Source organism: Hemiscyllium ocellatum, chromosome 3 (assembly GCF_020745735.1).
Source record: "Hemiscyllium ocellatum isolate sHemOce1 chromosome 3, sHemOce1.pat.X.cur, whole genome shotgun sequence".
In the NCBI taxonomy this organism is placed as follows: Eukaryota; Metazoa; Chordata; class Chondrichthyes; order Orectolobiformes; family Hemiscylliidae; genus Hemiscyllium; species Hemiscyllium ocellatum.
Window position 1 is genome coordinate 24,449,910 of NC_083403.1, and position 27,679 is coordinate 24,477,588.

The 27,679-nt window shown below is 43.3% G+C and overlaps 1 protein-coding gene across 1 annotated transcript in view; it reads right to left on the reverse strand.

Annotated features, from left to right (window-relative positions):
• Positions 1-27,679, reverse strand: part of slc4a1ap (solute carrier family 4 member 1 adaptor protein) — a 149,723-nt gene that overhangs the window by 116,967 nt on the left and 5,077 nt on the right. The window contains exon 2 of the mRNA XM_060849116.1: positions 3,470-4,152. Within this exon, the coding sequence (XP_060705099.1) occupies positions 3,470-4,152 (683 nt within the window). The remainder of the gene's footprint in view (positions 1-3,469; positions 4,153-27,679) is intronic.

Consider the following 27,679-nt stretch of genomic DNA (forward strand, 5'->3'; position numbering starts at 1 on the left):
TGAATGAAGGTATGGCCCTGGAAGGAGGGCTTTTGAATTCTGAAACTGTTGGATCAGGTCTGCAGAACAAATTTAAGGGAAAATCAACTAAGCAAACGTGAGGACTGCAGATGCTGGAAACCAGAGTTTAGATCAGAGTGGTGCTGGAAAAGCACAGCAGGTCAGGCAGCATCCGAGGAGCAGGAAAATCGACGTTTCAGGCAAAAGCCCTTCATCAGGAGTTAAAGGAGAGTTAAAGTTAAAGGAGCAGTTTCACTGCAGCTGGAGGTGGAGGATATAAACAAGCTTGAAAGAGGGAATGGAGAGCCAGGTGTAGATTGAGAAAACAGAAAAACAATGAAATTTTGAGGCTTGATACATTGAACAAAAAGCAACATTACAGAAGATAAAAAATAGACAAAAGAGTTGCCAGTGATTAATGATGTTTGCTCCAATGAAAGTAGTCTAATAAATAAAGGAAATGAGCTGAACACAGAGACCCACTTGGAAGTATGATATTGTAGCTATTTCTGGGAACGTGGTTTAAAGAATGGTGCAAATTGCAAGCCCACATCATTCATCACAGGGTTTCCATACACGAGAGAAAGGGGGATTTAAAAAGTCATGTCATTTAAAGAAACAAAAATCACAGCTGTGAGGAAGATTGGCAGGCCCAAAGGCAGAACACCTCAATGCAAAAAGTCCTTGGACATGCACTTTAAACACTGTACCACAGGACCAAGAGCTACAATGTACAAATAGGCTGGATAGGTCCTTTTAGGTTGGCAGATACAATGGACTAAATGGCTTTTTAAAAAAAAACCTCTAAATTTCAATAATTCCATAAAACCACACTATCAAGTGGAAGTGATGCAAGGGAGAAAACAAATTAAAGCAGTATCTGTAGAAACCTTGGCTTTTGGTCGCACCGTTTTGAAACAAAAAAAAATCTCTGGTAGGCAATTCAGTGACAGCTGCTCGACAGGGTGTATTGCTCACAAGTAGAAACAAACAGGATTTAGCAGCTTGCGTGATCTTCACTTCAACTTTCATGTTGGTTCAAGAGGATGACCACTTTACCAAGGGTGAGCATTTACTATTTGTACTGTGTCCAATCAATCCTTGAAAAACAATTCTGATTAGATTCTGTCATTCCAAATCTCAAGTTCTTTGTGGACAGAGCATTTTTCTTCAATGTAACAACAGACTGAATTATACTGGCTTAAATTCAGGTTTGTTTTAATATATTGTCAGGGGACAATGCTGGAGTTTAGTGGTCTCTCAGAAACTAATCAGGATGTTTTCTGTTCATCCTTTGCAGTATTAACCAGTACTGCAGCAATTCTTCTAACTGTGAAGAGCAACTCAATAGAATTCTATTATTTGAAAAGAAAGGGCAATATGGTTTTGCTAAGCTGTAATAAAATTTGCAATTGTATAGCACAATTAACATAATGAAGTGTATCAAAGTAGTTCATAGGATCACTGTCAATCAGTTTAGTGACTGGAACAGGGCTTTTCCAGCATCTCAAAGAAGAATGGGGTTATTAGGAAATGAGCCATTCTTTCATTAACTCAGCCAATGTGCCAAGACTTATTTTCTAATTCACTTCAATTGACTGTTTTACACAGAACATACAGCTGCTATTCATAGAATCCCGACAGTGTGCAAACAGACCATTCAGCCCAACATGTCTAAAGCAACTCTCTGAAGAGCATCCCACCTATACTCACCCCACTATCCTGTCACTGTAACCCTGTATTCCCTATGGCTAATCCACCTAGCCTACACATCCTTGGACACTATGGTCAATTCAGCATTGCCAATCCATCTAACCTGTACATCTTCGGACTGTAGGAGGAAACCCAAACGGACATGGGGAGAATGTGCAAACTCCACACAGCCAGTTGCCCAAGGCTGGAATTGTACCCGAGTCCCTGGCACTGTGAGACCAGTGTGCTAACCAGTGAGTCATCGTGTCACCCCTATTTTGATTAAAAAGGCCTATGGTCATCAGTAGTTAAAATTACACTCTGCTGTAGTTAACTGGTTCAACTTAAGGTGTAGCATCAGCAACACAACAGTCCTTGGACAGACGTCAATTGACCCCTTTTTACTGCTGTTCAGGAGATCAATACTGTTTGCAACATGGGCTTGCAGCCGAGAATATGCATTATAAGCAGCCTGAATGAGAATAAACATACACGAACTTGCTATTCCAACCTGGCGTCTGTCAGTGTTGTGGTCAGGAATTGCTTTGTGAGAATATCCAGTTTTGAACTGACTTAACATATTACCAATACTCCAGTGATTATGGATGTGACTAGCTTAAACTTAAAGTTCCCGAATCATTAGCATTTCTCCATTCATGTTATGCTGACATCTTGGGAGAAATCATTTGAAAACTCCAACCTTTGATGTTCAACTGGGTCACTGAGTTTGCAAAAGGGCCCAAATATCCTTCTAATTTATTTTGATCTATTCAAACTCTGTGGAGAAGATTCTCCACAGTCAAATGAATCATTAGTGTGCAAGTAAAATGTGGGTACAAAATCCTCACTTGTCTAAAACTTTTCTCTTGGATATTTATCATATCTAGAATTCACTTCTCTACAGAGTAATATACACTGTACAATGCATTCTGTTGAAGGCAGTACACCCGAACAGAAAAAATATACCACACATTCTGAGGCATTATTAAGCTTAATCTAACAGGTAGAGTCTGCCCTTTTAATCTTGATTCGTTCTTGGGTTGCACTTGGAACTTCAGAACAAGACTGAACAAATGGTTGTCAGTATGCTACGTGATGATGATGCTCCTTTAACAAGGTTACCCTGTCCTTGGTTTTTTTTCAGAGAGGTTGTAAAAGCAGCGATTCCGAAAAGTCTGGCTTTGGATGGGTTTTAGGACCAGTTTGATTATAACTAACAGATTATAGCCCCCTCAGGCAAAAGGCTTACGAGTTTTAAAAAAAAATGTGTACAATGAAAGGGAAATGGCCAGTTCTCTCAGCTCAGTTTTTCTCTGGTTTTGGCAGTCTGGCTAATTACTGAAAGCAGTCAGGTCACTTTGAGGCTGCTGATCCAAGAAACAGCTACATGGAAGAGGGTGTTCCATGCTGCCACCCCTCTCTCTCCTATAAGACCCTGTGTTTGCTTTTACCATTTTGTGCCAAGGGGTGTTTATTGGGATTGTTGCAAATATTTGGAACAGCATAATTAAGTTGGGACGATCTGTTGGGTTTTCAGATAGTTTAAGTTAGTCTGTATTCTGTTGACCAGCTGCATCCTTCCTGCTTAAAACAACTTACAAAGTTAGGGTCTGTGCTGTGTTCTTGAAATGTTTTGAGGATATCTGGCCTGGTCCATAACACACCATTAGGTGTTTTTTAAAAACATTTCAGGACTTTGAATTTAGTATAAAAATAATACACATTCACCATTATACAGCCAACAAGCACTTTCCTTTGAAGTTGACTCCATTCTCACCTGCAACACAAGGAGTCTTGTGCTCCCTCCAAATTTAATAACATGGCCAACTTTAAGTCTTTGGTAGCAGTTCGGTTTGACTTTCTGTTTGTTTACCACTGTCCCGTGAGTGCTGTTCAAGTCATAAACATAAAATCCAGTTCCACTCTCGCCATCAGCAACTCGCCTGTGTTGCACTATGGCATGGTACCGAGAAATGGAAGGATGCTCAAGAGAGATGTCACAGGTTGGAAGCCTCCCAACAACATAAAAGCTCTTTGAATTCAGACTTATGTCCGAGATTATGCTGCCATTCTTGAGGATCTCAAAGCTGTAAGGGGCTTCTGCTAACCCTCCCCATGGTGGCTCCACATATGGGAGTGGAGGGCATGGCTTGTATTTATCTGAAGGTAACCTGGTGGCTGCTGACTTGGGCTTCTTTGGCAGTGATATAAGATTGGGACGAGGTTTCTCAATAGGCCGCTGATCTGGTGCGGGTCTTTCTTGGAGCTCAGGTCGAGTTTCTTCGTCATGATGTGCAGAGCTTTCCACAGCTGGTGCAGCTTTCACCCCGGACTCCCCGACAACATCAACACTTTCAGTTAATTCTGGGCCTGTATGCGGAAGGCTCGAATGGAGAGTTTTCTTCTGTGGTGGAGCCAAAGGGAGTGAAGGTTTCTTAAAACCATCACCATTTAATGCACCTGCCACAAAAAGAACTGTGTTACAAAGCATCACATGGTCCTACAACTCATACATGTGTTGTGGGAGAACAGAACATTACCATCTGAAGCACTAGAAAGATCAGGACTACGGTTAAAATTTAAGGTCGAAGCATTATTTGAAATTATACAAGCAAAGAGCTAGCAACCTCTTTCTTGTTCTACATTTATATGAGTCATTGTTGGTAAAAGTTGTTAAGAGTAAGAGATAAACACAGCACTTACAAGAGAACAACAGTAATAATAAAAACATTTGTATCAAATGACTGATATATTTTGTAGCGAAGATTAACATTTGCTGTCTTAATTCAGCATTTGCAACGAAGTATTGTTCTTAAGTTGCACTCAAATTGCAGCTCTCCAAACACAATGATGAGGTGCTCAATGAGTTTATTTCGAAAGCAGCTAAATTACACACTCCAGGAAGGGCCTTGAGTTCAACACACAGTTATGCCCTGTGGAGCTGTTAATGTGCCACTGTTCGGCTATGAGGAGAGTAGAAGTCGAGGGCTCTGGCTCATTTGACTGCTATTAGTGACTCCCTGAAGGTGTGGGCACATGATTCCCAAAGCCTGCAGAGAATGGGTCTCAATGTAATTGCACAGGCTTGCTCCACAGGTCCCCAGTATCACCGATACCAGTCTTCGGCCAATTTTGATTCACGTGATATTCACACTCCACAAAGGACAATTGGAACTGCAGCCAAGACTTCAACCACTGACAATTCTCACAATAGTGCTGGAGACTTGTGCTCCAGTACTTGTCACCTTCCTAGACGTGCTGTTCCAGTATAGTTACAATACTGGCATCAGCTTGATAATGTTGAAAATTGCCCAGTATGTCCAATAAACAAAAACACAGGACAAATGCAATTCAGCCAATCACCGTCCCACCAATCTATACTCAATAATCAGCGAATGATGAAAGTCATCTTTAACAGTCCTATCAAGCTACTCACCGACAATGCCATCCCCCATTACCACAAATTTTGCAGATGAATATTTGGAGACATCATACACAGTCAGCACATAAAAGGCCATGGGCTAGCTTCAATCTGGGAGAACCACCTTCATGATCATGGCCTCTCCCTTACCAGCTCAGTATAACCCCACAGTACTCTGTGGCAAGGAATTCTGAACACTCTCAATCTTTGGAACAAATTCCTCATTTCAGTCTTATATTGGTGCTTCTATATTTTGAGACTATACCTTCTGGTACCAGATTCTCATGACAGGAACATCCTCTTAGCATTTAGAGTTGGAATACTACAGCAAGTAACTCACCTCCTGATTTTCGAAAACATGTCCGCTATCTACAAAGCACAAGCCAGGGATCTGATGGAATACTTTCAAATCGCCTGAATGAGCGAAGCTCCAACTAGGACCAAGAAGCTTGACATGGGTGGCATGGTGGCTCAGTGGTTAGCACTGCTGCCTCACAGTGCCAGGGAGCTAGGTTCGATTCCAGCCTCGGGCGACTGTCTGTGCAGAGTTTGCACATTTTCCCCATGTCTTTGTGGGTTTCCTCAGTGTGCCTTGGTTTCCTCCCACAGTCCAAAGATGTGCAAGTTAGGTGAACTGGCCATGCTCAATTGCCCAACGTGTTCAGGGATGTGTAGGTTAGCTGCATTAGTTAGGGGTAAATATAGGATAATAAGGTAGGGGAATGAGTCTGGCTGGGTTACTCTTTGAAGGATTGGTGTGGATTTGTTCAGCTGAAGGGCCTGTTTCCACATTGTAGGGATTCTATGAAATTCTATGATATCGCCCAGGGCAATGCAACCTATTTGATTGCCACCATATTTACAGACATCCACCACCTCCACTTCTGACACTCAGTAGCAGCAGTATGTACCAACTACATGATACCCGACAGAAATTCACCAAAGGTCCTTTAAAACCCATGAGCTCTGTCACCTAGTGCAACAGATACATGGGAACACCACCCCTTACATGTCTCCCCTCCAGAACCCTCACCATTCTGACTTTGAAATACATTGCCGTTTTTCTCAGTTCACTGGGTCAAAATCCCGGAATTTCCCCCCCAATGGCAGTGTGCGTTCTGCATGCAGCACAAGGACTGCTGTGGTTCAAGAAGGCAGCCTGTCACCTTTGAGGGCACCTCAGGACTTTCAACAAATGCTGGCCCAACTCACGACGTCCATGTCCTACAAGGGAATAAAAAATGTTTCCTGCCTGTATGGGGCCACATAAACTGTTTGTTCTGACCATAATGGCAAGAGTTCCATTTTATTAATACATCTTATTGTTGTGTATTCAAAAATATTAAAACTTTTATACACTGTATTCCTTCACCTAACATTGCCTGGATGCAAACATCTCAGACTTGCATTACAAACCAACCTGTCTGTCTCTTTTTGAAATAAATATACAGGATGGGCTGGAGAAACTCAACAGGTGTGGTAGTGTTTGTGAAGAGAGAAACAGAGTTAGCATTTCAAGTCCAATAATTTTGCTTTGGAACTGAAGGGGGCCTAAAAACGATGATTCTAAGCCAACAAAGGAGGGTGGACCGAGTGAAACAGATGGTGAGGGTGCGCAGTGTGTGCTAATGGTAAAAAAAAATGATCCAGCTGAAAAATTCTATTCGTTTTAAAGTCGTGATGGGAAAGGATAGACCAGATCTAAAAGTTGAAGTTCTAAATTGGAGAAAGGCTAATTTTGACAGTATGAGGCAAGAACTTTCGAAAGCTGATTGGAGGCAGATGTTCGCAGGTAAAGGGACGGCTGGAAAATGAGAAGCTTTCAGAAATGAGATAACAAGAATCCAGAGAAAGTATATTCCTGTCAGGGCGAAAGGAACGGCTGCTAGGTAAAGGGAATGCTGGATGACTAAAGAAATTGAGGGTTTGGTTAAAAAAAAGGAAGCATATGTCAGGTATAGACAGGATAGATCAAGTGAATCCTTAGAAGAGTATAGAGGAAGTAGGAGTATACTTAAGAGGGAAATCAGGAGGGCAAAAAGAGGACAGGAGATAATGTTGGCAAATAGAATTAAAGAGAATTCAAAGGGTTTTTAAAAATATATTAAAGAACAAAAGGGTAACTAGGGAGAGAATAGGGCCCCTCAAAGATCAGAAGACGGCTTTTGTGTGGAGCCACAGAAAATGGGTGTTACAAAATGAATATTTTGCATCAGTATTTACTGTGGAAAAGGATATGGAAGATATAGGCTGTAGTGAAATAGATGGTAACATCTTGCAAAATGTCCAGATTATAGAGGAGGAAGTGCTGGATGTCTTGAAACGGTTAAAGGTGGATGAATTCCCAGGACCTGATCAGGTGCACCCAAGAACTCTGTGGGAAACTAGAGAAGTGATTGCTGGGCCTCTTGCTGAGACATTTGCATCATTGATAGCCAAAGGTGAGGTGCTGGAAGATTGGAGGATGGCAAACATGGTGCCACTGTTTAAGAAGGGCGGTAAAGACAAGCCAAGAAACTGTCAACTGGTAAGCCTGACCTCAGTGGTGGGTAAATTGTTGGAGGGAATCCTGAGGGACAGGATGTACATGTATTTGGAAAGGTAAGGACTGATTAGGGATAGTCAACATGGCTTTGTGCATGGGAAATCATGTCTCACAAAATTGATTGAGTTTTTTGAAGAAACAACAAAGAAGATTGATGAGGGCAGAGCAATAGATGTGATCTATATGGACTTCAGTAAGGCGTTTGACAAGGTCCCCCATGGGAGACTGATTAGCAAGGTTAGATCTCATGGAATAAAGGGAGAACTAGCCATTTGGATACAGAACTGCCTCAAAGGTAGAAGACAGAGGGTGGTGGAGGGTTGTTTTTCAGACTGGAGGCCTGTGACCAGTGGAGTGCCACAAGGATCGGTGCTGGGTCCTCTACTTTTTGTCATTTACGCAAATTATTTGGATGCAAGAATAAGAGGTACAGTTAGTAAGTTTGCAGATGACATCAAAATTGGAGGTGTAGTGGACAGCGAAGAGGGTTACCTCAGATTACAACAAGATGGGCCAATGGGCTGAGAAGTGGCAGATGGAGTTTAATTCAGATAAATGCGAGGTGCTGCATTTTGGGAAAGCAAATCTTAGCAGGACTTATACGCTTAATGGTAAAATCCTAGGGAGTGTTGCTGAACAAAGAGATCTTGGAGTGCAGGTTCGTAGCTCCTTGAAAGTGGAGTTACAGGTAGATAGAATAGTGAAGGCAGCGTTTGGTATGCTTTCCTTTATTGGTCAGGGTATTGAGTACAGGAATTGGCAGGTCATGTTGTGGCTGTATAGGACATTGGTTAGGTCACTGTTAGAATATTGCGTGCAATTCTGGTCTCCTCCCTGTCAGAAAGATGTTGCGAAACTTGAAAGGGTTCAGAAAAGATTTACAAGGATGTTGCCAGGGTTGGAGGATCTGAGCTATAGGAAGAGGCTGAACGGGCTGGGGCTATTTTCCCTGGAGCCTCAGAGGCTGAGGGGTGACCTTTATAGAGGTTTACAAAATTATGAGAAGCATGGATAGGGTAATAGGCAAAGTCTTTTCCCTGGGGTTGTGGAGTCCAAAACTAGAGAGCATAGGTTTAGGGTGAGAGGGGAAAGATATAGAAGAGACCTAAGGGGCAACTTTTTCATGCAGAGGGTGTTATGTGTATGGAATGAGCTGCCAGAGGATGTGGTGGACGCTGGTACAATTGCAACATTTAAGAAGCATTTGGATGGGTATATGAAAGGAAGGGTTTGGGCTGGGTGCTAACAGGTGGGACTAGATTGGGTTGGGATATCTGGTCGGCATAGATGGGTTGGACTGAAGGGTCTGTTTCCATGCTGTACATCTCTATGACTCTATATGGCATCAACCTAGGCACTGGAATTGACAGTGGCCTAAAAAGCTCTGTTGCTGCTGCAAATTCCTCCTCACTAATACCTAGGAGCTAGAGAACTGCCTCAGACTAGTTAAGCAGCAGCCTGACACAGTCGTACTCAGAGAATCAAAACGTCCAGACAATGTCCCAGATGTCAGCTGGCATGAATCATCAAAAAAGTTGGTTTGCAGGTGCAGCAGGTAATTACAAAGAACAAAGAAAAATTACAGCCCGGGAACAGGCCCTTCGGCCCTCCAAGCCTGAAGCGATCCAAATGTACTGTTTAAACCAGTCGGTCAATTCCTAAGCATTTGTATCTGTCTGCTCCCCATGTACTCATGCATCTGTCCAGATGCATCTTAAATGTATCTACCATGCCTGCCTCCTCCACCTCTGCTGGCAATTCATTCCAAACGCCCACCACCCTCTGTGTGAAGTAGTTGCCGTGTGTATCCCCCTTAAACTTTCCATCTCTCACCTTGAAAGCATGACCTCTTGTTATTAAATCCTTCACCCTGGGAAAAAGCTTGTCTCTTTTCACCCTGTCTATACCCTTCATGATTCTGTAAACCTCAATCAGGACCCACCTCAATCTCCTTTTATCTAGTGAAAATAAACCTAACCTACTCAAACTTTCTTCATAGCTAGCACCTTCCATACCAGGTAACATCCTCGTAAACCTTCTCTGCAACCTCTCCAAAGCGTCCACATCCTTTTGCTAATGTGGCGCCCAGAACTGTATACAGTATTCTAAATGCGGCCGAACCAATGTCTTGTACAATTTTAACATGAGTTGCCAGCTCTTATACTCAATATCCCGTCCAATGAAGGCAAACATACTATATACCTTCTTGACCACTCTATCTACGTGTGCAGCAACCTTCAGGGTACAATGGACCTGCGCTCCCAGATCTCTCTATCCATCAACTTTTCCCAAGGCTCCTCCATTTACAGTATAGTTCACTCTGGAATTAGACCTTCCAAAAGGCATCACCTCACATTTGCCCAGACTGAAATCCATCTGCCACTTCTTCGCCCAATGCCCCAGTGTATCTATATTCTCCCGTATTCGTTGACAGTCCCCTATGCTTTTTGCTACTCCACCAATCTTCATGTCATCTGTAAACTTATTAATCAGACCACCAATGCCCTCTTCTAGATCATTTATGTATATCACAAACAATAGTGGCCCCAGCACTGACCCCTGTGGAACACCACTGATCACCTTTCTCCATTTCGACAAACTCTCTTGAACTACTACTCTCTGTGTCCTGTTGTTCAACCAGATCTTTATCCACCTAGCTAGAATACCCTGCACACCATGTGACTTCACTTTCTCCACTAGTTTACCATGGGGAACCTTATCAAGCCTTACTAAAGTCCACGTATATGATATCAACAGCCCTCCTTCATCTATCAACTCGGTCACTTCCTCAAAAGAACTTTATTACACTGGTAAGGCACGATCTCCCCTGCATAAAACCATGTTGTCATCGCTGATTAGCTCATTCTTTTATAAATATAAATAGATCCTATCTCTCAGTACCCTCTCCAACAACTTGCCCACCACTGACATCAGGCTCACTGGTCTGTAGTTACCCGGAATATCCCAATTACCCTTCTTGTACAGGGGGACAACATAAGCAACCTTCCAGTCCTCCGGCACCTCACCTGTGTTTAAGGATACCACAAAGATGTCTGTCAGGGTCCCAGCTATTTTCTCTCTTACCTCCTTCAGCAACCTGGGATAGATCCCATCTGGTCCTGGGATTTGTCCACCTTAATAACCTCTAGCCTACCCAACACATCTTCCCTACTTATGCCAACGTGATCCAGACCAATCAAACTTCTATCTTTAATCTCAAGATTCATCACGTTCCTCTCTTCAGCCTTCCTTCATTATCCTTTAGTGGAACAATCCTTTCTCTAGTTAAGAATGCAAATGGAATATTGTCCTTCATTGCTAGAGGGATGGAGTTTAAAAATAGGGAGGTCATGCTGCAGCTGTATAGATTGCTGGTGAGACTACACCTGGAGTACTGTGTACAGTTTTGGTCTCCTTGAGAAAGGATGTATAGCATTGGAAGAGGTGCAGAGGACATTCACTAGTCGATTCCAGTGTTGAGAGGGTTGGCTTATGAGGAAAGATTGAGTAAACTGGGACTATTGTCATTGGAATTTAAAAGAATGGTTGGGGAGGGATCTTATAGAAAAATATAAAATTATGAAGGAATAGCTAAGATAGAAGCAGGGAGACTTCTGGTGGATGAAACTCAAACTAGGAGGCCTAACCTCAAAATAAGGGGGAGCAGATTTCAGACGGACTTGAGGAATGTCTTTAACCAAAGGGCTGTGAATCTGTGGAATTCCATGCCCAGTGAAGCAGGTGAGGCCACTTCTTTGAATGCTTTAAAAGCAAAGATACATAGATTTTTGAATAGTAAAGGAATTAAGGGTTATGCTGACCAGTTAGGTAAGTGGAGCTGAGTCCACGAAAAGATCAGCCATGATCTTATTGAATGGCACAGCAGGCCCGACAAGCCAGACGGCTACTGCTGCTCTTATTTCTTATGCTCATACAATATGGCCTGTCACACCAGCAGGAAAGGCCCAGCAGAGATTGTGCAAAGTGGCCCAGCACAGTGGCATACAGTTGGGAGACAGCAGTGCTCGGTGTCCTCAACATTGACTCTGCACCCCATTAAGTGTCATGGTGTCAGTTTAAACATGGGCAAGGAAAACTTCTGCTGATAGCCACATACCTGCCTCCTTTGGCTGATGAATCAATACTCTTTCATGTTGAACAACCATTGGAGGAAGTATTGATTGTGGCAAGGACATGAAAAGTACTCTGGGTGGGGGATTTCGATGTTCACCACCATCAGTGGCTTGAGATCAGTACTACTGATCGAACTGGTTGGTTCTTCGAGGACTTTGCTGCTAGACGGGGCCTGTAGCAAGTGGTGAGGGAACCAACAAGGAAAACATACTTGACCTCATTGTTACCAATCTGCCAACTGTGGATGGGTCGGTCTATGACAGTACTGGTAAGAGTGACTACTGCACAGTCCATGTGAACATGATTCACACGGAGAATAACCTCCATCGTGTTGTGTGGCACTAACATTGTGCTAAATTGGACAGACTTTGAACAGATCTGGCAACTTCAGACTGAGCATCTATGAGGCGCTGTGGGCCATCAACAGCAGCAAAATTGTACTCCAGCACAATCTGCAACCTCACGCCCCAGCATATCCTCCTTTGAACCATTGCCAACATGCCAGGGAATCAACCATGATTCAATGGAGAGTGCAGAAGGGCATGCCAATAGCAGCACCAAGTGTACTGGAAAATGAGGGGTCAACCTGGTGAAGCCACCAAACAGGACCATTGCATGCCAAACACCATAAGCAGAAAGTGATAGAGCTAAGTGATTCCACAAGCAACAGATCAGAGCGAAGCTCTGTAGTCTGACCATATACAGCCTTTAATGGTGATGAACAATTTAACAAATATCCCCATTTTTAATGATGAAGAGCCCAACACATCAGTACAAAAGATAAGGCTGAAGCATGAGCAGCAACCTTCAGCCAGAAGTGCGGAGTGAATGATTCATTGTGGCCTCTTCCAGTGATCCCCACCTTTACAGATTGCAGTCATGGGCAAGTTCGATTCACTCCACATGATATCATGAAACGATTAGAGGCACTGGAGACTGCAAAGCTATGGATCTTTACCACATTATAGCAATAGCACTGAAGACTTGTGCACCAGAACTTGCTGGTTCCCTAGCCAAGTTGTCACAGTACGATTACAACACTGGCATCTACCCGACAATGTGGAAAATTGTCCAGGAATCTCCTGTACACAAAATGCAGGACAAATCCAACCCAGCCAATTACTGCCCATCAGCCTACTCTTGATCGTCAGCAAAATGAGGGGAAGGTATCATCAACAGTGCTGTCAAACAGCCCCTGCTCAGTAATAACCTGCTCAGTGATGCCAAGTCTGGGTTCCACCAGGGCCACTCAGCTCCTGACCTCATTATAGCCTTGATTCAAATATGGACAAAAAAAAGAGCTGAATTCCAGAGGGGAGATGACAGCGACATCCCTTGACATCAGGGATGTGTTAAACGAAGTGTGGCATCAAAGAGCCCTAGCAAAACTAGAAACAATGGAGAAAATCTGCTTCCCTGTCTACCACAGCATGGCCACAAAGAACATAAGGAACCATGTCTGCCTAAGCCATAGCAGAAACTACCCAGAGTGCCTCAGACTTGACCAAACAGGCTAACAAAGACACTAGGCAGCAAACAGCAGATGAATCAAGCCACTTCCAGACTGGGGATACACTTCCTGAGACAACCTGACAATAGACTTCCTAGCCCTCAGTAAGCACAACTGCTCCTGAAGCCCTAAGGACAGCCTCACTCCTCACACACACTGGAACTCCACAAAGGATGCTCAGACTGAAAGACACCAAAGACACCTTACTTGCGGACTAACCACACAGAAACCCAGTGATGTCAGGATGAGAATCATTAGCATTTACTCTCACAAAGGGTGGGAATCTCCTAACTCAATCATTGACTGATTGCTGCTATCGGGATGGCTGATTGTCCTCCCATTGATTATGCTTTACTCTTGATCGTACTATAATTCACACATTACTGTAGACCCATGAAACCCGCCTGTGCCAACTGCCTGAGGAAGAGAACCCTTGATTTAGCTGCACAGACAGTCAGTTTTGTGTCAGCCGAGTCAATTTCTCTTCTAGCGATATGGCTTATCATAAACAGCTTGTCAATTTCACTCATTCCGCGCTTGTATAGAAATTGGGTAATTTCTTCAACAAGGAGCAATTGCTGGTCGGAGTCAGTCCTGGCACACAGGAAGATGGTTGTGGCTATTAGATGTCAGTCACCTTAGTTCCATGACACAACCTCAGGGTAGCTGCTTCATCAATGACCCTCCCTCCATCATAAGGTTAAAAGTGGGGACGTTCGCTGATGATTGCACAATGTTCATCACCATTCACGACTCTTCAGATACTGAAGTTGTCCATGTTCAAATGCAACAAGATCTGGAAAACATCCAGGCCTGGGCTGACAAGCAACATAAGCAGCACACAAATGCCAGGCTATGACCATCATCAATAAGAAACATTTTAACCACTTCCCCATGACATCCAATGGTGTTACCACCACTGAATACCCCATTAGCAACACCCATTGACCAGAAACTCAACTAGACTCACCACATAAACAATGGCTGCAGAGTAGGTCAGAGGCGAGGAATATTACAGCGAGTAACTCACCTAACTCCTCAAAACCTCCATTATGTACAAGGCGCACATTAGTGGTGTGCAACTCCAATGACACTCAAAAAGCTTAACACCATCCCTGGCCAAACTAGCCCACTTCATTGGCACCACATCCACAAGCATCCACTCCCTCCACCACCAATGCTCAGTACACATTGCTGAGTACACATCTACAAAATCCACTGCAGAAATTCGTGCAAAGTCCTCAGACAGCACCATCTGAACCCAAGACCGCTTCCACCTCTAAGGACAAGGGCAATATATTGAAACAAGTTCCCCTCTGAGCCACTCATTATCCTGACTTGGAAATATATTGCTGTTCCTTCACTAAACTGCTGGGTCTAAATACTGAAATTACCTCTTGAATGGTACTGTGGGTCAACCTACAGCAGTTTAAGGCGGCAATTCACCCCCACCTTCTCAAGGGCAACTAAGTATTGCCAAAAACTGCTTATCATCCAGCAATGCCCAAATCCCATCAATGAATTTTAAAAAAGTAAGCTTGTACAGGCCTGAACTACAATATTGCCCTTACTTCTGTCAACACATTTGAGGAAAAACATGCAGGCATTAGAGACAGTACAGAAAAGATTCACAAAACTGGTCCCAGGGATGAGGAATCTTAGTTAGATAAATAGATTATGTTAAATGGCTCCGATTTCCCTGCAAAAACAAAAAGAGGTTGAGACAAGAATTGACAAGTTTTAAAATCATAGTCTAAGGAGAGTGGGGAAAACCTGTTCACATTGCTGAAAGAATGAAGAACAAGAGTAGATTTAAGGTCACTTGCATAAAAAGCAATAGAGAGCTGAGGAGCAATTTTTCATGCAGCAAAGGGTTAGAATGTAGAATGCATATTCAATCAAGGCACCAAAGAAAGAGCTGGATTCTTCTTAAAAAGTAAAAATGCTCAGGGATGCGGAGAAAGGCAGGGAAGTGGGACTCAAATTGCTCACTTGGAGATCACAGACTGAATGGCCTCCTTCCGAGTTGTTAAAAACTTGTGATCTTTGAAAAAAAAGTTTTGTTTTGTATTAATTTCCCAGAAATACCTGCCAATGTGGAGAGGAGGGGCAACCTGCTCCTATAGCTCAACTACTGCCAGTAATTCAGTGGGAAACTTTCTACAAACATAGAATATAGAAGCAGGAAGCTGCCATTCGGCCCGTCAAGCTTGCTCCACAATTCATCATGATCATGGCTGATCATCCAACTCTATAGCCTAATCCTGCTTTCTCCCTATAACCTTTCATCCCATTCAGCCCAAGTGCTACATTTAGCTGCCTCTTGAATACATTCAATGTTTTGGCATCAACTACTTCCTGTGGTAATGAATTCCATTGGCTCCCCACTCTTTGGATGAAGAAATGCCTCATCTCCATCCAAAATGGTCCACCCCAAATCCTCAGACTCTGACCCCTGGTTCTGGACGCATACACCATCAGGAACACCCTCCTTGCAGCAACTCGGTTTACTTTTGTTAGAATTTCATATTCATTGGTCTGAACTCCAGCAAAAACAATCCTAACCTGGTCAATCTCTCTTCATACATCAGTTCCACCATCCCTACAATCAGCCTGGTTAACCTTCGCTGCACTCCCTCGAGAAGAGCATCCTTCCTTGGAAAGAGAGACCAAAACTGCACAGAATATTCTGGGTGTGGCCTCACCTTAACATATCTCTTCTGAATGCCAATAGCATAAAACAGACTAGCATTCAATTATGACAAACAGTGTCAGGAATGGGAATTGTGGTGCTGAGAAAGCACAGGTCAGGCAGCATCCGAGGAGCAGGAGAATCCACGTTTCGGGCATAGATTCCTGATGAAGGGCTTAGGCCCGAAATGGCGATTTTCCTGCTCCTTGGATACTGCCCAATCTGCTGTGCTCTTCCAGCACCACACTCTTGACTCTGATCTCCAGCATCTGCAGTCCTCACTTTCTCCCAGGAATAGCATCGCTGGTGTTAGAAGTTGAAATCTGTTGCAGTTATAGAGTCCTAAAGTTATAGAAATGTACAGCATGGAAACAGACCTTTCAGTCCACCTTGTCCATGCCGAACACATATCCTAAATTAATCTAATCCCATTTGTCCTGTATTTGGCCCATATCCTTCTAAACCCTTCCTATTCAATCACCAATTCAGATGTCTTTTAAAATGTTGTTATTATACGAGTCTCCCCCACTTCCTCTGGAGCTCATTCCATACACACACCACCCTCTGCGTGAAAAAGTTGCCACTTGGGTCCCTTTTAAATCTTTCCCCTCTCACCCTAAACCTATGCCCTCTAGTTGTGGACTCCCCACCATTGGAGAAAAAAAAACCTTATCCATGCCCCTCATGATTTTATAAACCTCTAAATTCACCCTCGGCCTCCGATGCTCTGGAAAAATAGCCTTGGTCTATTCAATCTCTCCCTGTAGCTCAAGCCCTCCAACCCTGGTATTTTCCAAGAATGAGACTGAGGAAGGGACACATCATTGTGGCAAAACATATGGCACTTTGTTCTGTCCTTATCTCACCAGAGTGTTTGAAGGTGAACAACATATCTAAAATGGAAAGTCTACTGTTGCTACATCGTGTTCGAATTCCCTTGGTTGGGACGCACCAAGCTCAAAGAAATGATCAGTCTCATGGCACAGCAGCACGTAATTTAGCTTCCAGATTTGCTGGCAAAATCACAGCTGTAACAGAGCTGTGAATATAAAGAACCATAAAAGTTAACCACTTGAGCTTCACTTGTTATGACCTTAATAAAGTTCTGAAATTAAATCATTTTCATATAATGTATGGGTCATGAGTGGATGTGCTCAACTAAGGAACGCTACCTCATTAATTTACAGTAATTACACCTTCGCTAATCCTTCAGTGTATACAAATCAAATTCAACTGTGACATCAGCGATTAGCAAAAAGTCCTTCCAAATTACAATAAAGAACCCACGCAATCTACAAAATCTAATATACAGAAGCTAAACAGGAGTCGTTTCAAACTCAAAATCTTTTAATATCTACTTCTTTGGGGACTGTCCTATCAAGGACCTTGGGGTGGTTTTCTACATCACAGGCATTTGGCGGTGTTAATTCAGAATTACTTAAGAATACCATCTAAACATCCTTAATAAAATTACTGCATTGTGATTCTTTAGCTACTCCTGCTCTATCAACATATACTGGTTAATTTCAACTAATTCAATTGTTATTAAATATGAAATTCATTTCAGTCCCTTGTCCTTTCCAATATATTAGCATACACAGACTTTACAGAAGCAAAAACACGTCAACACTCAAAGCAGTTTCATCTCTTTCTCAGTCCCATCTTTCTCCTTTGCAATACAGATCATGGCAATCCCCAGATAGTCAGCTCCTGGGTGGTGTGCTGTCTTCCTAGTGCCAGAAGCAGGATGTCACTAAGCAGGCAGAGGGCATCCTGAAGGGTTAAGGTGACAAGACAGAGGTTGTAGTACACATTGGTACCAATGATATCGGTGGAATGAAGTTTTGCATCAAGAATTTAGTAAGCTAGGCTGTAGACTTAACAGAAGGACCTCATAAGTTGTAATCTGTTAATTGCTCTGGTGACATACACTAGGGAGTACAGAAGAAAGAGAATACGGCAGATGAATGTGTGGCTCATAATTTGGTGAAAGAGGGAGGGTTTTAGATTCTTTGATCACTGGGACTATTTTTGGGGAAGATGGACCATCTAAGCGAGTTGATCTGCACCTGAACCAGAATGGGACCACCATCCTTGTGGATGGGTTTGCTAATGCTGGAGGAACAATTGAAACTCATTCGACAGGTGGAAGTTAATACAGACTGTTAATAGAATACGGACACAGCACACTTTAGTATTTCAGCCATGTTGAGTTTCAAGGAGTACGTTGAGGCCAGATGACCTCTGCTTAAATGCTAGGCGTACATTAAGATAGGGACATTGGACCTACTCGACAAACTAATGGCACAGAAGGACTTGCAGAATTGTGATGTTGTTGCCATCACAGAGACATGGTTGAGGGAGGGGGGAGGACTGACAAGTCAACATTCCTGGATATAGATCTCAGGCAGGATGACAGGGGTAGAGGGGTGTAAAAGAGGCGGTGTTGCATTACTCTAAATAGTCAGTTACTGCAGTAAGGAGGGACAGTATCTGGAAGAGTATTCAAATGAGGCTTTGCAGGTAAAAAGGCGGCAAAAAGGAGTGTATTATAGACTCCCCTAAACAAATAGTCAGCAGGCAATAGCAGAGCAGATATGAAGACAACTCACTGAAGTGTTTTACAGTATTCCTGTCACTTTACCAAGCCATTCATTAAAAAAAGGGCGGAGAACGTAAACGCATGCACGAGACTGAGTTCCCGGAAACTGACAAATGCTCTTGTGATCATAGAAGCTGTTCAGGATCTTGGTTAATGCTGTCTTCACCATTCCTTGCCAAATGCTAACTACTGCTGCATTTTTTTTAAAGTTTTGTGTTATCATTGCTTTATTTTGTTCATCATGTGAAATCTTGCGCTCAATACATTAAAATTATAGATCTAAACAAATTCTCTGGTAGAGCACAGCGTTACGCCAGCATGACTTCCCTTGTTTAAGGTAAAATTAATTATCCGAATAATCAATTATCCAAACAAAATAGCGCCTGCCTATCTCGCTCGGGTTCCTCTGTATTGTGATACATAACAGTAACCACAGTACAATCTTTGTGGAGCTCAAACTATACCTTTAAACTGAGAATGTCATATTTAGTGGGAAGAAAACAATTCAAAACAGATCTCACAATTTATAACCACATCACTGAGGCACTGACAGTGATCAAAGTAGCAGACGTGTATTCAACCACAATCTGAAATCATGAGACTTGGCACACCATTTGCCAAGCTTGGAAGGTTTGAGCTTTAGGGAGATCCTGAATAGGCTTGGACTTATTTTCCCTGGAGCATCAGAAGCTGAAGTTTACAACATCATGAGGGGCATGGATAGGGGGACTAATCAAGGTTTTCTCCGCATGCTTGGGGAGTCTAAAACTAGAGGGCACAGGTTTAAATTGTACCCGAAGGGCAATTTTTCCACGCAGAGGGTTGTGTGTCTATGAAATGAATTGCTAGCGGAAGTGATGAAAGCTGGTACATTTACAGCATTTGCCAGGCATCCAGGTGAGTACATGAATCGGAAGGGTTTAGATGGATATGGGCCACATGCTGGCAAATCAGACTAGGTGAATTGAGGATATTTAGTCGGCATGAAGGAGTTAGACTAAAGGTCTGTTTCTGTGCTGTACAGTTCTATGACTCTACCATTCACTCCACCATTGTCTTCAAGCCGTGGGATCAATCCTGGTTGAATCAGTGCAGGACAGCATGCAAGCACCAGCAGCAGGCATTCCTAAAAATGGATGCTAACTTGGTGGCTGGAAATAAGCCTACACTTTAACTCCAAAAAAGAAAATACTAGGTCCAGTTCAGTGCAGCAAGTATGATGGATACGGAGCACCAGCAAGTTATAACTTATGTGAACTGATATTTGTTTCTACATATTTTCTAAAAGAACATATCACCTGTCTTCCTTCATTTCCTGTGTGTCTTTGCGATGTATGGAATAGTAAAGCAATTCGGACACATTTTGAATGTTTTGATACTAAACCCCATCTTTGATTTCACCTTAAAGATTTTTTTCCTGGAGTTTTATTTCTGAAAGTGAACACAGTTCTGGGGAAGAGTTATACCATACTTGAAATAGTAACTATTTCTTGCTTTATAAGTGCTGCTAATGCTGATGAATTTCTCAAACACTTTTAACTTTTATTTTAGATCTCCAATATCCACACAGGACTTTGCTTTCGTTTGAAAACCTGGGCTTGGGGACCATCCCTTAGGTCTATTTCAGTAAAAGAGAAAAAAGGGAAAGGAGTAAGTCAAACAATACCTTGAGGGTTAAGAAGGAAATAGTAAACATAATTTAAATTTATCCCATGTCCATTATGTCTGTGTGTACAGAGGTATTGGATAGGTTGGCTGCTTTAAAGTAGATTAGTCACCAACGGTTGAAAATGTGCATTGGCTTTTGCCCAAAACATCGATTCTCCTGCTCCTCGGATGCTGCCTGACTTGCTGTGCTTTTCCAGCACCACACACTCAACTCTAATCTCTAGCATCTGCAGTCCTCACTTCCTCCTGGAAAATGTGCATCCAAACACATGCAAGCAAATAAGGATGAAATTGCATAGATGGTGGTTGCAATATCGGGAGAAAATTTAAGTAATTTGATAGAGACGGCAGGATGGATTTAAGAGAAAAACCGAGAGAATCTTTTGACGAGGAAACAAACAGAGTTGGTGAGGGTAACACTACTGATGTGGTGAATATGGGATGTCTACCAGTCATTTCACAAAGTAGTACACAACAGACTTACCAATAAAGTTAAAGTTCACAGAGAGAATGGAACAGTAACAATGGAGATACAAAAAGTCGCGAGTGACAGAAAACAGAGGTGGACAGTCATTTTTCGGACTGGAATAAGGTTTATAGTGCGATTAGCTAGGGATTGGGGTTAGGACCCCTCCTTTTTTTGGTCTACAGAACACAATTTCAAAGTCTGCACGTGAAAAATTTGGAAGCATTCTGGGCTGAGAAGATAGCAGTAAACTTGAAAAGGAAACGGATAGGTTGGCGAATGGACAGACAAAATTTAATGCAGAAGTGTGAAGTGATTAATTGTGGAAGTGAGAATAGAGAGAAACAATTTAAGATAAAGGGTACAATTCTAGAGCAGGAACACAGACACATGCAGAAATCATTGAAGATGCCAGGATAGATTGAGAAATTAATTATTAAAGCATTGAGAATCCAGGGTTTTTGTCATAAGGAGCATAAAGAACAAAAGAGAAAATGTTCTGACAAGCCGGCATAAAGTTTGGCATCATTTAGAGTATTATGTCCAATTTTGTCCACATTTAAGGGAAGATGTAAAGGCATTAGAGACAGTGCAAAGATGATTTGTAAGAACGGTTTCAGAGATGATAAACTTCAGTTAGTTATTTAGACAAATGGAGAAGTCAGAACGGTTTCTCTTCAGAGAAATAAAGAGAAGAGATTTGACAGAACGATGTGAACAAAGTAAATGGAGAAAAACGTTTTTTCTCGGTAGATGGAATGAAAAGCAGAGGACATTGATAATACAAAATTGACAAAAGAAAAAACTTTAAAATGCAAACGGTTAGGAGTTTAAATACATTGCAGAGGGTGCGGCGGGAGAAGTAGCAGAGGTAGGAAAGTTTGGAGTAAGCAGGAATGGGGGTTTAGCCATTGCCCAGAAACTGATCCTATAGGCCATATAAATATATTGGCTACAAAAGCAGGTCGAAATGGAGGAGTCTGAGGTCAGTAAATCTCCTTCTGGTGTTATATCTGAATGCATGCAGTATAAGGAAGAAGATAAACGAGCATGTGGCGCAGATTGATATTGACAGGTATGATGTGGTGGGCATCATGGAGACGTGGCTGCAAGGAATCTGGAATAGGAGCTGAATATTTAAAGATGTACATCCTATTGAAAAGATAGGCAGGTGGGCAGAAGGGGTGGGGCTGCCCACTGGTAAGAAATTAAATTAAATTAAATTTGGAATACTGCGTGCACTTGGAATACTGCGAACAGTTCTGGTCGCCCTATTATAGAAAATATGTGGATGCTTTGGAGAGGGTTCAGAGGAGGTTTACCAGGATGGTGCCTGGACTGGAGGGCTTACCTTATGAAGAGAGGTTGACTGAGCTCGGACTTTTTTCATTGGAGAAAAGGAGGAGGAGAGGAGACCGAATTGAGGTGTACAAGATAATGAGAGGCCTACTTAGGGTCGATAGCCAGAGACTATTTCCCAGGGCAGAAATGGCTAACATGAGGGGTCATAGCTTTAAGCTGGTTGGAGGAAAGTATAGAGGGGATGTCAGAGGCGGGTTCTTTACACAGAGTTGTGAGACCATGGAATGCGTTGCCAGCAGCAGTTGTGGAAGCAAGGTTATTGGGGACATTTAAGAGACTGCTGGACATGCATATGGTCACAGAAATGTGAGGGTGCATGACTGCTGGAAATGCATATGGTACAGAAATTTGAGGATCAGTGGTCGGCACATACATCGTGAGCTGAAGGGCCAGCTGTACTGTTCTATGTTCTAAATCAATAGCAAGAAACAAAGTAGGGTCAAATGGTGAAGAATCGATGAGGGTAGAATTGAGGAACTGCAAAAGGTAAAAACAATAAGTCTTGTGTAGGCCTCCAAACAGTAGGCAGGAGCTGAGGTGCAAAATACACCAGGAGATAGAAAAGATGTGTAGGAAAGGCAAAGTTACAGTGATCACTGGGGATTTGAATAGGCAGGTGGACGGGGAAAATCAGGTTGGTAGTGGTTCTCAAGTAAAGGAATTTGTGGAATGTATAAGAGATGGCTTTTTGGAGCAGCTTGTTATGAAGCCCCCTCGGGAACAGGAGCCTAGCAGGAAAGACACTCAAACAGTAATGGCAGGAGTGTCTGGGAGTAATTCAGGAGACAGCAGAGATTCATCCTGAGGGAAAAGCACCATGGTAGGGAGGATGAGGCAACTATAGCTGACTAGGGAAGTCAGAGATAGCATAAAAGAAAAAGAGAAAGCACATAAAGCAGTGAAGAACAGTGAGAAACCAGAGGATTTGGGAAGCTTACAAAGACCAACAAAAAAAAGTGGGAAGATTAAATATGAGGGTAAGCTAGCCAGTAATATAAAGGAAGACTGTAAGAGTTTATTTAGATATATAAACAGCAAAAGAGTCATAGAGATATACAGCATGGAAACAGACCCTTCGGTTCAACCTGTCCATGCCAACCAGATATCCCAACCCAATCTAGTCCCATCTGCCAGTACCTGGCCCATATCCCTCCAAACCCTTCCTGTTCATATACCACCCAAATGCCTCTTAAATGTTGCAATTGTACCAGCCTCCACCACTTCCTCTGGCAGCTCATTCCACACACTTACCACCCCCTGTGTGAAAAAGTTGCCCCTTAGATCTCTTTTATATCTTTCCCCTCTCACCCTAAACCTATGCCTTTTAGTTCTGGACTCCCTGATCCCAGGGAAAAGACTTTGCCTATTTACCCTATCCATGCCCCTCATAATTTTGTAAACCTCTATAAAGTTCACCCCTCAGCCTCCGACACTCCAGGGAAAACAGCCCCAGCCTGTTCAACTTGTCCCTATAGCTCGAATTCTCCACACGCTGGCAACATCCTTGTAAATCTTTTCTGAACCCTTTCAAGTTTCACAACATCTTTCCGATAGGAAGGAGGCCAGAATTGCAGGCATTATTCCAACATTGGCCTAATCAATGTCCTGTACAGCCACAACATGACCTCCCAACTCCTGTACTCAATACTCTGACCAATAAAGGAAAGCATGCCAAACTATCCATCTACCTGCGACTCTACTTTCAAGGAGCTATGGACTTGTATTCCAAGGTCTCTTTGTTCAGCAACCCTCTCTAGGACCTTACCATTAAGTGTATAAGTCTTTCTAAGATTTGCTTTCCCAAAATGCAGCACCTCGCATTTATCTGACTTAAACTCCATCTGCCACTTCTCAGCCCATTGGCCCATCTCATCTAGATCCTGAGGTAACCCACTTCGCTATCCACTACACTTCCAATTTTGGTGTCATCTGCAAACTTACTAACTGTACCTCTTACGCTTGCATCCAAATCATTTATGTAAATGACAAAAAGTAGAGGACCCAACACCGATCCTTGTGGCACTCCACTGGTCACAGGCCTCCAGTCTGAAAAATAACCCTCCACCACCATTCTACCTTTGAGCCAGATCTGTATCCAAATGGCTAGTTCTCCCTGTATTCCATGAGATCTAATCAGTCTCCCATGGGGAACCTTGTCGAACACCTTACTGAAGTTCATAAATATCACATCTACTGCTCTCCCCTCATCAATCTTCTTTGTTGCTTCTTCAAAAAACTCAATCAAATTTGAGAGACATGATTTCCCATGCACAAAGCCATGTTGACGATCCCTAATCAGTCCTTGCCTTTCCAAATACATGTACATCCTGTCCCTCAGGATTCCCTCCAACAACTTGCCTACTACTGAGGTCAGGCTCACCGGTCTATCATTCCCTGGCTTGTCTTTACCTCCCTTCTTAAATAATGGCATCACACTTGCCAACCTCCAGTCTTCCGGCACCTCACCTGTGACTATCGATGATACAACTATCTCAGCAAAGAGAAGCAAAAGTGGACATTGGACCCCTGGAAAATGACGCAGGAGAGATAGTAAGGGGGAACAAAAAAATGACCTAGGAACCGAATAATTAGTTTCAGTATTCACAGTGGAAGACATGAGTAATTTCCCAAAAATTCGAGAACTGGGGGGCAGAGCGGAGTATGATGGCTATCACCAAGGAGAAATTATTCAGAGGCCTAGAGAAAAACTTCCAACAGGGTGACCTCTCCTTTCCTATCTCTAACCTCAGCAGATGAATCCTCAGACATCCTTTCTGCAACTGTATTACTGTTCCTGACTAACAATGCCACACACACCCCCTCTTTTACTATTTCCTCTGTTCTTACTGAAACATCTAAATCCTAGAAGCTGCAATAACCATTCCTGTCCCTGCTCTACCTAGGTCTCTGCAATGGCAGAGACATCCCAGGTACCAACCCATGCCGCAAGTATATCCACCTTATTCCGGATGCTCCTGGTGTTGAAGCAGACACACTTCAGATCAACTTTTTGCTTGCTGGTGCCTTCTTGTGACCATGAAACCTTATTTCTGACCTCACTACTCTAAATTTCCTGTATACTCAAACTACAATTTAGGTTCCCATCCTCCTGCCCGAAAAGCATGAGCAAAGCTCCCCCCTCCCAGGATATTGGTCGCCCTTTGGTTCAGGTGAAGACTGTCCCAATAGTTCCAAAGATGTAGAGAGGAAAGATTAGCAAAGATGATCCTCGATAGGAGCGAGAGTGACAGGTCGGTTGTTATGGAGGACTTTAATTTTCTAAATATTGACTGGGAATACTTTGGTTAAAGTACTTTAGTACGTCAGTTTTTGTCCAACGTGTTCAAGAGGGTTTCCTGATACAGTATGTAGACAGGCCAACTAGGGGTGAGACCATGTTAGATTTGGTACTGGGTAATGAACTTGGCCAGGTGTTAGATTTGGAAATAGATGAGCACTTGGGTGATAGTGACCACAATTCGGTTATGTTTACTTTAGTGATGGAAAGGGACAGGCATATACCGCAGGGCAAGAGTTATAGCTGGAGGAAAGGCAATTACGATGTGATTAGGCAAGATTTAGGACAAATAGGATGAGGAGGTAAACTGCAGAGAATGGGCACATTTGAAATGTGGAGCTTATTCAAAGAACAGCTACTGCGGATCCTTGATAAGTACGTACCTGTCAAGCAGGGAGGAAGCTGTCGAGTGCAGGAGTTGTGGTTTACTAAGGAAATTTAATCTCTTGTCAAGAGGAAGAAGGCGGCTTATGTTAGGATGAGATGTGATAGCTTAGTTGGGGCGCTTGAGAGTTACAAGTTAGCCAGGAAAGACCTAAAGAGACAGGACGGGACAGGAGAAGCCATTGGCAAATACAATCAAGGAAAGCCCCAAGGCTTTCTACAGGCATATCAGAAATAAAAGAAAGACTAGAGTAAGATTAGGGTAAATCAAGGATCGTAGTGGGAAGTTGTGCGTGGAGTCAGAGGAGATGGGGAAGTGCTATTCACACTAGAAAAGGACAATATGGTCGAGGTGAATACTGAGTTACAGGCTATTAGACTAGATGGGAATGAGGCTCACAAGGAGGAGGTGTTAGCAATTCTGGAAAGTATAAAAATAGACAAGTCCCCTGGCCCAGATGAGATTTATCCTAGGATGCTCTGGGGAACCAGGGAGGAGACTGCCGAGCCTTGAGCTTTGATCTTTATGAAGTCATTGTCCACAGAATTCATGCCAAAAGATTGGAGGATAGTGAATGTTGTCACCTTGTTCAAGGAGGAGAAAGTGAGGTCTGCAGATGCTGGAGATCAGAGCTGAAAATGTGTTGCTGGAAAAGCGCAGCAGGTCAGGCAGCATCCAGAACCCCACTGGTTCTCACCCAGGACAAAACCCCACTGGTTCTCACCCAGGACAGAACCCCACTGGTTCTCAACTACCACCCCACCAACCTCCATATACAGCGTATCATCCGCCGTCATTTCCGCCACCTCCAAACAGACCCCACCACCAGGGATATATTTCCCTCCCCTCCCCTATCAGCGTTCCGAAAAGACCACTCCCTCCGTGACTCCCTCATCAGGTCCATACCCCCCACCAACCTCCACTCCCGGCACCTTCCCCTGCAACCGCAGGAAATGCAAAACTTGCGCCCACACCTCCTCCCTTATTTCTCTCCAAGGTCCCAAGGGATCCTTCCATATCCGCCACAAATTCACCTGCACCTCCACACACATCATCTATTGCATCAGCTGCACCCGATGTGGCCTCCTCTATATTGGGGAGACAGGCCGCCTACTTGCGGAACGTTTCAGAGAACACCTCTGCGACACCCGGACCAACCAACCCAACCACCGCCATGGCTCAACACTTCAACTCCCCCTCCCACTCCACCAAGGACATGCAGGTCCTTCGATTCCTCCATCGCCAGACCATAACAACACAACGGTTGGAGGAAGAGCGCCTCATCTTCCGCCTAGGAACCCTCCAACCACATGGGATGAACTCAGATTTCACCAATTTCCTCATTTCCCCTCCCCCCACCTTGTCTCAGTCAAATCCCTCAAACTCAGCACCGCAATCTTCAATCTGCAATCTTCTGCAATCTTCTTCCTAACCTCTCCACCCCCACCTCACTCCGGCCTATCACCCTCACCTTGACCTCCTTCCACCTATCGCATCTCCAACGCCCCTCCCCCAAGTCCCTCCTCCCTACCTTTTATCTTAGCCTGCTGGACACACTTTCCTCATTCCTGAAGAAGGGCTTATGCCCGAAACGTCGAATCTCCTGTTCCTTGGATGCTGCCTGACCTGCTGCACTTTTCCAGCAATACATTTTCAACCTTGTTCAAGGAGAGTAGAGACAACCCTGATAATCATAGACCAGTGAGCCTTACTTCGATTATGGATAAAGTGTTGGAAAAGGATGATAAATCCTATCTCTTATAACATCTTAAGAGGAATAAGTTTTTTTAGGGATAGTCAACATGGTTTTGTGAAGTGTCGGTCGTGCCTCACAAACATTATTGAGTTCATTGAAAAGGTGACCAAACAGGTGGATGAGGGTCAAGTGGTTGATGTGATATATA